The sequence below is a fragment of the Vitis vinifera genome, chromosome 11 (genome assembly GCF_030704535.1).
Source record: "Vitis vinifera cultivar Pinot Noir 40024 chromosome 11, ASM3070453v1".
Classification (NCBI taxonomy): Eukaryota; Viridiplantae; Streptophyta; class Magnoliopsida; order Vitales; family Vitaceae; genus Vitis; species Vitis vinifera.
The window spans coordinates 842,836-856,379 of NC_081815.1; the positions used below are offsets into that span (position 1 = coordinate 842,836).

General features: G+C 41.5%; 1 protein-coding gene and 1 pseudogene across 1 annotated transcript; one reads left to right on the plus strand and one right to left on the minus strand.

Annotated features, from left to right (window-relative positions):
• The first annotated feature begins 8,047 nt into the window (after nucleotides 1–8,047).
• LOC100245651 (trimethyltridecatetraene synthase-like) lies at nucleotides 8,048–9,734 on the plus strand (annotated as a pseudogene).
• On the minus strand, nucleotides 9,655–10,161 carry LOC109123420 (serine/threonine-protein kinase RIPK-like). The gene has a single exon (XM_019223134.2). It carries the CDS (start codon nucleotides 10,159–10,161, stop codon nucleotides 9,655–9,657), a length of 507 nt encoding a protein of 168 aa, XP_019078679.1.
• Between the last annotated feature and the right edge of the window lie 3,383 nt (nucleotides 10,162–13,544).

Consider the following 13,544-nt stretch of genomic DNA (forward strand, 5'->3'; position numbering starts at 1 on the left):
CTATTTCAGTGGGAATGACTGCATCCATTCCATATGTGAGGGCAAAAGGAGTATTTCCTGTTGGTCGTCCGGGTGTGGTTCGATAGGCCCACAGGACGCCGGGTAGTTCCTCCACCCACTTCCCTTTGGCTTGCTCCAGCCTTTTCTTCAAGGCATTGACTAGAGTTTTGTTTGTGGCTTCCGCCTGGCCATTGCTTTGAGGATAACGTGGCGTGGAGTATGAATTCCGGATATTCAATTCCGAACAGAAATTCCTGAATGCAATGCTGTCAAATTGTGGACCGTTGTCAGCTATGATGATTTGGGGAATCCCAAAGCGGCAAACAATGTTCTTCCATACGAACTTGGTAACATCTTTATCTTTGATGCTTGCATATGCTTCAGCTTCTACCCATTTACTGAAGTAATCAGTGGCGACAAGAAGGAATTTCTTTTGGGCGGGTGCTGCTGGGAGGGGTCCCACTATGTCCATGCCCCACTGCGCGAAAGGCCATGGGCCTGAGACCGATTTTAATGCGACTGATGGTATATGTGGAATGGGAGCGTATCTTTGACATTTATCACATTTTTGGACATATGCTGCCGCGTCTTTCTTCATTGTTGGCCAATAGTATCCTTGTGAATGAGCTCTATGTGCTAGGGATCGTCCTCCCGTATGATTTCCGCATATTCCTTCATGTAACTCAGCTAACACATACTGGGCCTCTGAATGCCCAAGACAGCGAAGATAAGGCCCTGTGAAGGATCGCTTGTACAGGTGCCCCCCAATCAGGGTGAAACGGGCAGCTTGCACCCGGATTTTGTGCGCTCGTTTAGGATCTTCGGGTAAAGTTCCTGTCCGGAGATATTCTACAATATCATGCGTCCATTCTTGATCATCCGCTTGGTCTGCTTCAATGGAGTTGCAAGTGGAATTTTCTGCGACAGAGGGATTGACTTGTACATGGATAGGCAATAGAATGGCTTCTCTGATGGGGAGGGAAGCAGCTATACCGGCCAAGGCGTCAGCGCGCCCGTTGTCAGCTCGCTTAATTTTTTCAATTGTCCACTCGGTGAATTGCTGTAAGGTGCTTCTTACTTTGGCCAAGTATCGCGCCATGCGTGAGTCCTTAGCCTCATATTCTTTCTGGACATGCCTTACCACTAGTTGCGAGTCGCTGTAGATTCGGAGTTTGGAGACGGATAGCGCAAGAGCGAGGTCCAATCCGGACAGGATGGCCTCGTATTCTGCTTCATTGTTAGACGCGGAGAATCCCAGCCGGATGGCCTGCTCCAGATGTTCCCCAGTTGGGGACTGCAATAAGAGCCCAACTCTAGAGCCTGATGAGCGTGAGGCTCCGTCAACTCGTAGAGTCCACCACTCCTGTTCACCTGATTCGTGGTGCTGGTCGGGTCTTCGTGAATATTCGAGCACGAAGTCGGCCATTACTTGGCCTTTTTTGGATAATCTGGGTTGGAATTCGATTCCAAATTCGCTCAATTCGATGGCCCATTGTAGCATTCGCCCAGTTAAATCTGGCTTGTGTAGAATGCTACGAAGGGGCTGGTCGGTCAGTACAATCACTGGGTGGGCTTGAAAATAGGGGCGGAGCTTTTGAGCAGCACTTCGAAGAGCTAAGGCTGTTAGCTCCATTTTTGAATACCTGGTTTCTACATTTGCCAAAGCTCTGCTGACATAGTAGACAGGTTTCTGCTCCTTTGGCGAAGGGCAGCGGAATAGAACGGCGCTGATTGCCCATTCTGAGATAGCTAAATACATATATAGCTTCTCCTTTGGGATGGGGCTGCTCAAGATGGGCGGATGCATAAGACAGTGTTTAATTCTTTCCAACGCGTTTTGGCAATTGTCCGTCCATCCCTGCGTTCCAGCTTTTCGTATTGCTAAGAAGAAGGGTCGCAACTCATCAGTGAAGCGGGCTATAAAACGTCCTAACGCAACGAGCTTGCATGTGAGGCCTTGTAACTCCTTTTTGTTCCTGGGAGGAGGTGTCTCCATGACTGCTTTGACTTGATCCGGGCTGACTTCTATGCCTCTTTGGCTAACCATAAATCCCAGAAATTTGCCAGCACTCACGCCAAAGGCACATTTGGAAGGATTTAGCTTCATGTCATACTTTCGCAAGAGGTAAAATACTTCTTGTAAATGGAGGATATGCTGCTCTCGAGTTTTGCTTTTAACCACGATATCGTCAATGTATACCTCGACCGAGCGGCCTATCAGAGGTTTGAAGATTTTAGTCATCAATCTTTGATACGTGGCGCCAGCGTTTTTGAGTCCGAATGGCATGACTTTGTAGCAATAGAGGCCGTGTGGCGTTATGAATGCTGTTTTTTCTTCGTCATCCGGAGACATGGGAATTTGGTGATAGCCGGAGAAGGCATCCAAGAAAGAGAGCATCCCTTGCCCGGAAGTGGAATCCACAATTTGATCTATCCGCGGTAAGGGAAAACTGTCTTTTGGACATGCATTATTGAGATTGGTGTAATCAACACAGACTCGCCATTTGCCCTCTTTCTTTGGTACCACTACTACATTTGCCAACCAATCCGGATAAGATACCTCTCTGATGAATCCGGCTTCCAACAATTTGTTAATTTCATCTTGGATAACTCTTTGTCTATCCGGGTGAAATCGTCTAATCTTCTGTCGAATGGGTCTGGCTGCTGGAAAGACGTTAAGCTTGTGAGAGGCGATAGAGGGATGAATTCCCTTCATATCCGAATGTGTTCATGCGAAGATGTCATGGTTACTTCGAAGGATATTCTATATGCTCTGGGTTTCTTCTTGTGTCATGAGGGAACTGATGTTTGTGAGGTGATCATTCTCTTCTGAGATTTGGATTGTTTGTAAGGGATCTGCTACCGGGGGATCCTTGTCCACCAGACCCAATAATTGCTATTGGTCGCGCGCAATGCTAGGTTCAGGGGGAGATGCATCCTCCTGGTTAGCGACTGCTTCACGTGCTATTTGGTAGCACTGGCGAGCGGCTAACTGGCTGCCATACAAGTCAGTTTGCCCTTCATTGGTGAGGAAACTCACCATTTGATGATATGTGGAGGGGATGGCTTTCATGTAGTGAAGCCATGTGCGTCCCAAGATGATATTGAAGGGTGACAATTCTTGCACCACCGAGAATTGCACGTTGAGAGTGACTGGTCCAGCTCGAACCGGCAGTATAATGTCTCCTAAGGATGTTGTTGATGATCCGTTGAATCCAGATAAGATTCGTCCGGGGTTTTCGAGACCCGCGAGACTATGTCCCATATGGCCAATGACTGATGCTTGTACTAGATCGGCTGAACTGCCTGGATCAACCAAGATACGTCTTACATCAAAATCTCCTATTTCTAGAGAGAGGATGAGGGCGTCGCGATGTGGCTGTAGCGTCCGGGTGGGATCTACTGGTGGGAAAATGATTGTCCCATCTATGGGGCGAGGGCTCTCTCCAGTAAGACCCGGCCGGATGGAATTAATGCGCTCGCGTATTGACGCGGCCCGCAGCAATTTCTGCCTTTTACGCCTGGAATCGTATTCCTCGTCAGACGGGCCCCCATTGATATAGTTTATCACAGCCTTAGGGGCGACTGGGGCCCTCGGGGCCTCAGAGTTATGATGCTGAGATACATCCCTTCCTCCAGTATCTGAGCGGAGGTACTGTTTTAAATGTCCTGCTTTGATGAGCCTTTCAACTAGATATTGGAGGGATCGACACGTCTCTGTTGTATGACCATGGTCTTTGTGGAAGGCGCATTTCTTGCTGCGGTCTCTTATGGATGGGTCCGTTTCGAGGGGTCTAGGCCACCTGAAGTCGGACAACCCTTGGATCATTGGGAGAAGTTTTTCGTATGATACGGATAGGGGTGTGACGGGCGGCCTATTCGGACGACTCGGCCCGTCCTGTCTCCGGTCAACTGGTTTTGGACGGTCCGGAGGCTTGGCATGCCTGTCCGCGTTATCTCTAGAAGCCCGTCCGGCAACCAAAACTTGCTGAGTGGCTGCACGCACGTCATCTTCGAGCATTGAATATTTGTTAGCACGTCTGAACAAATCGTCCATCGTTGTAGGAGGCTTTTTTGCCAGTGATTCAAAAAATGGAGTGCCTGGACAAATGCTTCTCTTGAAGATTTGTAGGACAGCATTCATGCTGCAAACCTCTATTTGGAGTACGACTTGGCCAAATCGTTTCACAAATTCCCTCAAGGATTCGTTGTCTCTCATTTTTATGTTCTGGAGGGTGCTGATATTCTGCTTGTGTCGAGCAGAGCACAAGTACTGTCCCACGAATGCTTCAGAGAGGTCCCTGAAATTGTCAATAGAGTTAGGAGGTAGGCGATGAAACCATGAGAGGGCTTGCCCTTGAAGGCTGGCAGGGAATACTTTGCATAATAATGCATCGTTGCCAATATCGAGCGTCATAAGCTGTCGATAGTGCATGATGTGATTGAAGGGATCGTTGGTCCCATCGTATGTGGAAAACTTTGGTACGAGGAATCCTCTTGGGGGCTCGTAATGGGTGATATGAGAGCAAAAGGGCGTGGAGAGCATGTCATCCAGCCTTTTGCTGATGAAGCCAATGGGTGGCTCGTTGGGAGGTTTCTCCCAGCTGGTCGTTCCGCTAGGTGTGAGTGAACGTTCCGCATCGCTGGGGTGACCATGGGGTCACGATGCGGAGGTACGTTCTGCACCATGGGAGCGATCATAGGATCGGGGCGTGGCGCCCGGGTTGTGGCTGCTGGTGGCCTTGATCTCCCAGGCTCTTGTGGGCCTAGTCTTGCGCGCATAGAACTTGACAACTGTGATTTTCTATCACGCTGTCTTTTTGCTGAGAAATGAGTGAAATCTGAGCTTTCCTCACGAGGAGCTCGAGGCATGGGTGTGCGTGGCTCATGGGGCCTTGCGTTGTACGTTCCTGGGATAGCTCCTGTTGACCCAGGATATATTGATTCTGGCTCTGGCTTTGAGTTTGCCACCTGGCCTTTTGAGCGCTGACGACGAGGAGGTCCTGATGTTGAGGCTTGAATGCGTAACACAGCGTTTTCTTCCCTTAACCTCTCCGTCTCCTAGAGGAGAGCTTTTAGCTGTTTTTCGCTCGCCAACTGTCTTTTTTCGATGGCTTGACGCCATTCGTGATTATCTTCTTCCTCTCTACCAGATGATCGACTTTGGGAAGGTGTGGCCATCTTTGCTAGTGACTGAATCAAAATAAAAAGTAAAAGTTTCCCACAGACGGCGCCAATGTTGTCACCTCGCGTATCCGATGGTCCACGTTGCTGCTATATGGATGGACACGTGATTCTCAACACACAAGGGGTTCTTGACTCAGTGGTTGCACCTGCAAAAGGCATCCGGACAGGGTGTCCGGACGCACCCTCCGATGGTTTTATTAGTCATGGTGAGAAAGAGATATATAAATCAGTTGGCCTTTTTCTAGGTATCAAGAGGTTACCAGGAGATCTCCCTTTCTTCTTCGTGCGAAGGTATATATATCCAGCTTCAGGGGTACTGTTCCTCTCATTAATGGTGAGGAGATCTTTTCTGTTGTGATGATGACAATAGGTGTTAGTAGGAGCACTATCATCCTATGAATGGCTGTCAGAGACTATGGTAGGTGATGCGGCCGTCAGAGATCGTGGGAAGCGATTATGCAGAATGATCGTGGGAAGTGACTTGCTGTCACTTCCTCTTGTCTTCTCATTCTGTAGGTGATGGGATGTGGGCCATGGCTGCTTGTTGTGATTGCGTGTAAGACTCGCTTTACTTTAATTGACCATCCAGAAGATTTATATCCGGATGGCTCATGCTGACTATCCGGATGTGTTGTGGAGACTATCCGGATGTGTACGCTCTGCCAGCGTCGTTTGCTCTTCCTTGGATAGGAGAAGATGAAACGTCGTTTGCCTTTCCTTGAGGCGGTCCGGATAGGATAACTGCACCATGCATATCCTTAGGGGAATCCGGATGATGATGGTCCGGCTGATAACACGTGCCACGCGTCACTATGAGCTGCGTGCCACGTGTTTCCCAAGGGGAGGGGTCCCTACAGTATTCATACACTTTATGCCTAAAATGTGACCCACTATGAAATACAAGACAACCCTCAGCAAATCTCTATTCATAATATGATCTACAGCTCTACCCACTTTTCTACCTTTTCCTGCTCCTGGGATGTAAGGAGAGTTTGGATTGTTTCTGAGGTTCTAGCGTAGACTGGTTGGGGATTTTGGTGATATGATCCTATGCCTATGGCCTCAATGGGAACTTTCTTTTTTTGGGTTTCTTCTGTGCTTCTCCTTCTTCCTTTGTCTCCTCCTTAAGCAAGTCATTTTTGCTTGGGGCGGTGCACACAAAGAGCTCAACAGAATATCATGTGGGCCCAAGTGACTTGAGTCCAAATTGAGTTTGGTCATTTAGTCCAACCCACTTAGGTCTTAATTAATTAATTAGCTCTAATGGGCTCAAATAAATTAATTAACCTAATTCAGAGAGTCAATTTATAAGATTTAGTATAATATTACATTTTTAGTAAAAAACCTTTATTGTATACTTATGAATCATATACCCAAAATATCCTTAAAGCATGTGCCACCATGAAATAGGGCTTTAGTGAGAGCCACTTTTGAAGTTGACTCAACTACACTCAAAATCTAATTTTGGCTCCTATATTCAACAACTTTCAAAATGTTGGCTCTTCAAAATCCAATTCTAAAGTTAACTTAATATTCCATTTCATTAAAGAGGGTTAACTTCACTTTAGTAACCTATGAAATTACAACGAGACAAAGCTTGAATTTGTGACCTACTATCTTGCATGCAAATTCCCCATGAATTAGTGGTCGTAATATAACAAAGTAATACTATCACTTATCAAGATTATCTCTCCAATATTTAAATTAGAGATTTCAGTTATTATGTAATCAACGGATACACTCTAACTCTAAGGAGTATATGCCAAATTTCACTAAAGGAATTATTGCGGCCACAGATTTTATGATCACATGTCATTTGAATTACCCAAGATGATACATTGTCTTAATTCGATGAGATATCATGGTGCCTCTATTAAGAATACCTATTGTCACTAGCCTCCATCAATAGTGACTCAATCTTTAGAGATATATGACTACTTTAGGGTCTCATCTATTAGTCAAAACCTCCTATTGATTTCAATACAAACTCAATATTCCTTCAAGATTGAAAGTTCATGCAATATAGTAACTTATTGAATCATGACAATTGATAACCTTATGTCATGATTCCTAGTATGTTTAGTCTAGTGTACATTGCATACACTAATGTGCTTACTATGAGAAATTCGTTCTGACAATCAAGACACGTCATCCCTCCAATTAGGAGGTAGTGCATTACAGTTTTTATTGGATTACCCAAACCTGTGAATTAACTATAGATAACTTATCTATTTACAAGAAACTTATAACTTGTATCTTTTGTACAACTCTTAATGCACCAAAGTCATGTGCAATATAAGAGCTATAAGTTGAATGTTCAAATTAATATTAATACATGAAACGGATAGCAAAAGGACAATTAAGTGTGACTTTAATACATCACGTCTTATTTTTAGGAGTTCAATCCCAACACAAACTATGGAGTGCGGGTGACCATTATTACTCTCAAGCTTTCATTTTCCTATCAAAGGACTTCCGTAGCTATAAAAGTGTCACGGTATACTTTCAATGCTCCACTTCCTGTTCATCCTACTTTTTTCAAGTTATGTCAATCCGTCTTCTAGTCACCATACATCACATGATTTTTCTTTTGAAATCATGGCAAATAATGGGTTTTTTCTATCCCAATTCCATCGACAACGCCAAGCGTTGTTACCACTCAACTATACAATTTAGAGGGAATCTTAATGACAATTTTTGTTTTTAGGGACAGTTTCTGAAGTGAAAGATACACCATTGTTTTTTAAGCTTTAAGCGTTTAGGTTATGGTTGAACAGTACTATCAAATATGATTCACATGAGAGTTGAGACTAATATGTGATTTCCACAAGCTTATTTGCTTATAAATAGTCCCCCATTACTCAAACTTCCACCACCTCCGATATCAGGATCAAAACTTTTCAGTTTCTGGCCACCCCACAAGCAAAACCTTCCACCAGGACCCAAACCAGGGCTGATCATAAGAAACCTAAACCTCATTGGCCATCTCCCCCACCGGTCCCTCCACAAAGTGTCCCAAAAATATGGACAAATAATGCAAGCTTCAATTCGGGTCTATCCCAATGGTAGTGGCCTTGTCTTCAGAAATGGCAAGGCAGTTCTTAAAGACAAATTATCACCTCTTTGCCTCTAGGCCTCAGACTGCTGCTGGCAAGTACACTGCTTATAACTATTCCAACATCATCTGGGCACCTTTCGGTCCATATTGGCGTCAGGAGAGTAAAATCTACCACACAGAGCTGTTCAACTGGAAAAAGCTCGAGTCTTATGAATATATTGGGGTCGAAGGAAGGTGGGCTTTCATCTCCCACCTCTATGCGTTGTCAGGAAAGCCAGTCATGCTTAAAGACCATCTCTCTCGCGTTACTCTCGGCGTTATAAGCAGAATTGTACTGCGGGAGAAGTATTCAATGAGTCTGAATCCGGGAGGTCAATAGTGACGGTGGAAGAGTTCCAAGAGATGCTGGATGGGTTGTTCTTGCTTAATGGTGTGTTGAATATTAGGGATTGGATACCGCGGATTGCATTCTTGGACTTGCAGGGGTATGTGAAGAGGATGAAGGCTTTGCGCCATAAATTTGATAGGTTTTATGATCATGTGCTTGAGAAACACAGGGCCAGTTGAGAAGCAGAGGACTTTGTGGCTAAGGATATGGTGGATATGCTTCTGAGATTGGTCGATGATCCTGATCTTGAGGTTAAGCTCGGTACTGATGGGGTCAAAGGGCTTACCCTGGTTAATGTTATATGAGTTAGGAACATATCCAGCCATTCAAATTAGGCCTATTCTATTGAAATCTCATGATAATTTTGCTTGTTTGGTTGTTTCATGGTCAGGACCTGATTGCTGGTGGTACAGATAGCTCAGCTACTACTATGGAATGGGCGATGTCTGAGATCTTGAGGTAGCCAAGCACAGCTAATAAGGCAACTGAAGAGCTGGATAGAGTCACAGGGAGAGATAGATGGGGGGAAGAGAAAGACATCCCCCAACTTCCTTAATATAGATGCAATTGTGAAGGAGACAATGAGGCTACACCCTGTCACTAGCTGTCCTGCTAGCACCTCACCTGGCTCTTCATGATTGCAATGTAGCTGGCTGTGATATTCGCAGAGGAACCCAAGTCCTTGTAAACGCATGGAGCATAGGACCCCAACATATGGGATGCACCGGAGGAATTTCGACCAGAGAGGTTCCTAGGGAAGGCAATTGATGTGAAGGGGCAAAACTTGAGCTGCTGCCATTTGGTTCAAGGCGGAGGATGTGTGCTGGATACAGGCTTGGCCTAAAGATGATTCGATCAAGCTTGACTAACATGCTGCATGGATTCCACTGGAAATTGCCTTGGGATATGAAGACAGAAGAGCTGAACATGGAGGAAGGTCCCGCTTGTTGCTGTCATGGAGCCTAGACTTCCAAGTCATCTTTACTAGTCGTGCCTTAGACCTATGTTTTCTTAATCTTATTCAGGTTTGTGCTGTGGTTTTACTGAGGTTCTGGCGTAAAGCGGTTTCTGAATAAATGGTTTGGGATTTTGGTGACCTGATCTTAAGCCTATGGCCTTGATGGGAACTTTCTTTTTTCGGTTCCTTCTGTGCTTCTCCTCCTTCCTTTATCTCCTCCTTATGCAAGTCATTTTCACTTTGGACTGTGTACATAAAGGGCCCAATAGGAATATCTTGGTAGTCCTGGAGAGGCTCCAGGGTCTTAACCACAGTGCTCATTGTTGGTCTATGCTTTGGCATGTGGCTCATGCACCAGTAAGCCAATGCAGCAGCCTTTTGAGCCCCTGCTTCTGAGTATTGGCCTTCAACTCTTGGATCCATTATTCTGGTGAGCTTCCTGGAATAGTTCAGTTGAGGCCTAGCCCATTCTGCTAGGTTCTTCTCCCTGTTAGGCCTGGTCTTGTCCATTGATCTTCTCCCAGTTAGTAGCTTCAAGAGCACCACTCCAAAGCTGTAAACATCGCTCATTGCTGTCAAATGCCCTGCAAACAAGCAAACTTCTTATTTGTACTCCAAAGGAATATGCCCTTAACATTCAATCTAGATTGGATTAAACCTTACTGAATTTCCTGTGATAATGTACTCTGGAGCAGCTTACCCTTGTGTCCCCATGACTCGGGTTGAAACATGCGTGTCATCGCCTTCAGGGCCGTCTTTTGCTAAACCAAAATCTTATAATTTGGGAGTATGATCCTGAAAAAGGTATCAACAAAAGGTCAGCGATCATAAACAAAGCCAACAATAATGCTGAAGTGGATGAATTAGAACTCGCCACAGGTAACAGTATGATCCCCATTTTATAGGCAGCATGATACCCATTTTATAGCTAACATGGGAATTCGTGTTGTTAGGAATTGGAAGGAACACGAAAGAAAATCATCATTAATAAGATTCCTTCTATTATTAGCCTGTCAATGAAACTAAGACATGTTATAAGATCATAGATTGTTAGCCCTTGGGGGCTGTCTAACTATGTTTTGATGATAACAACATAAGATGAAGTGTACTGAGTTGTTTGAATTAAGAAAAGTTTCAAGTTTTATTGAAAATTTCAAAAGAAAGATAAAGATTGTCTAAAAAAAGATTTGAAGGACACGAAAAAATGAATCCTTAAAGATTTATAAGGTTTAAGAAATTTTGTAAGATGAATCTCTTGCATGTGTTTAGGATTAAACTGATTTTTATACACTTTTAATGCATTCATTTAGATTTAGGCGACATTTGTTTTTTTAACTTTTTACTGAAAGCAAATTGCTTTCAGATTTCAAATTGTTTATTTCTTCACTTTTTGTTAATTTATTATTTATTTAAAAAAAAATTTTATTGAATAGAAAAAGATAAAATATTTGATTTTTTTTTTTAAAGTTAAAAATAACATTGGTTTTTGTTTATTTTTTAATACTTAATAAAAATGAAATATTAAAAAACAAACAACTTGAGTGCAATTGAAATCCCATATCAATATTAAGATCAATTTTAATAATATTTATAATGTCCATATAATTTTAAAACATATTTATACAATAAAAAATGGCCTACTATATATAATATGTTAGGAAAAGAAAATTTTTCTCCACAGAAGTCGAGTTTTACAAAATCCTACCACAAGTCAATAAAAAAAGAAAAATGTTTGACGTAAGTTGAGATTAGAGTTTGAAATTACAAGTAATGCAAGTGTAAAGTTTTCATTATGCATGTTTGTGCAATTTTCCTTAAATCTTGAAAGTCACGGATAACAAAATATGACCATAATCCACCAATTCATACACTAAAAAATATCTTCTATAGAGGGAATAGTCCTGAACCATAAAAAATATAGAGACAGGCCGGCCATGGGGTGGGTTCAATTATTATTGAGATCGCTCATGGGGTGAAACAATTTTATTCTATGCAACTTGATTATTGAGATGGTGATGGGGATAAAAGAAGGTCCACCCTTAATGTCAGGACAAAGAAGCATGTTGCCCATGATTTTCTGAAAAGCTAAACATATTCTAAACAGTACTTCTTGCAAGCCCAAAGACACCAAAGTAGTGCATCAGAAGAGCTTGGAAAGAGGTGTTGGGTGCTAGGTCAATTTTTCGAATAGATCAAAAGAAAGCTAAAGATTGTCTAAAAAAGATTTGAAGGACACCAAAGGATGAATCCTTAAAGATTTATAAGGTCTAAGAAATTTTGTAAGATGAATCTCTTGCGTGTATTTAATATTAAATTGATTTTCATACATTTTTAATGTATTCATTTAGACTTAGTTGACGCTTGTTTTTTTAACTTTTTGTTGAAAGCAAATTACTTTTAGATTTTAAATCATTTATTTCTTAAATTTTTTTATTAAATAGAAAATAATAAAATATTTGATTTTTTCTTAAAGTTAAAAATAATATATTAGTTTTTATTTACTTTTTAATACTTAATAGAAATGAAATATTTAAAAACAAACAACTTGAGTGCAATTGAAATCTCGTATCAATATTAAGATCAATTTTAATACCATTTATAATGTCCATATAATTTTAAAACATATTTATACAATAAAAAATGGCATACTATATATAATATGTTAGGAAGAGAAAATTTTTCTCCATAGAAGTTGAGTTTCACAAAATCCTACCACAAGTCAATAAAAAAAGAAAAATGTTTGACATAAGTTGGGATCAGAGTTTGAAATTATAAGTGATGCAAGTGTAAAGTTTTCATTATGCATGTTTGTACAATTTTCCTTAAATCTTGAAAGTTACGGATAACAAAATATGACCATAAGCCAACAATTCATGCACTAAAAAATATCTTCTATAGAGGGAATAGTCTTGAACCATAAAAAATATAGAGACAGGGCGGACATGGGCTGGGTTCAATTATTATTGAGATCGCAGATGGGATGAAGCAGTTGTATTCTATGCAAACTTGATTATTGAGATGGTGATGGGGATAAAAGAAGATCCACCCTTAATGTCACGACAAAGGCATATTCCAAACAATACTTCTTGCAAGCCCAAAGACACCAAAGTAGTGCATCAGAAGAACTTGGAAAGAGGTGTTGGGTGCTAGGTCAATTTTTCGAATAGATTGAAGTAAAATGTTTGTTTATGAAAATTTTTTAAATACGAATTGATAATGTGAAAGGTACAGTATTGTTTTATATTTAAATTGAAAGTGTCAATTTTTTGTTTTTTCTGATCTCCATGCATTACATAACTCCATCAGAAATTCCCGGGGTGAGTAATAGGATTTGACGATAGACTTAAAAAGTCATCTATAGACACTTTATACGTAATCATTCTAGATAACACTTGTATTCTCTGTATTACCTGATATAAAGTTAATAGATGCTCATTCCTATATATATAATGATATCTCAAAAGATTTAATTTTTTATTATATTTAATTCTTTTTATTTTTCTTTATTGAGTTATCGAATTGACTTTATTTATTATTCCACTTTTTAAGAACAAGTGATATTGATGTAAAAGGATCGGGATAGAAATGATATTTTGATTAGAAGCAACTTTGGAATTGATTATTTAGGATTATTGACTTAAAGACTAATGTCATTTATAACTTCTACAATTTTTTATTTAAATGTTATTATTGAGCTATTTTAATTAGTTTTGAATTTATTGGTAATGTATTAAGCTCTGACATGTGAAATGAGTCTGGTACCTTTAGCTTTTGCGTTGGAGACTTTCTATTGGGTAGGCTTGGCCGAAGTCCCACTCTCAAATCACTACCATAAAAGTTGTTTCCTTGTTAGGAGAAATGTCCAAGAAAATTGCAGACTGAGGCCCCATGAACGAGAAAGGAGGTCAATTATTGAAGCACTCATTCATTTAGTTCTGCTGTGCAACTTCTGT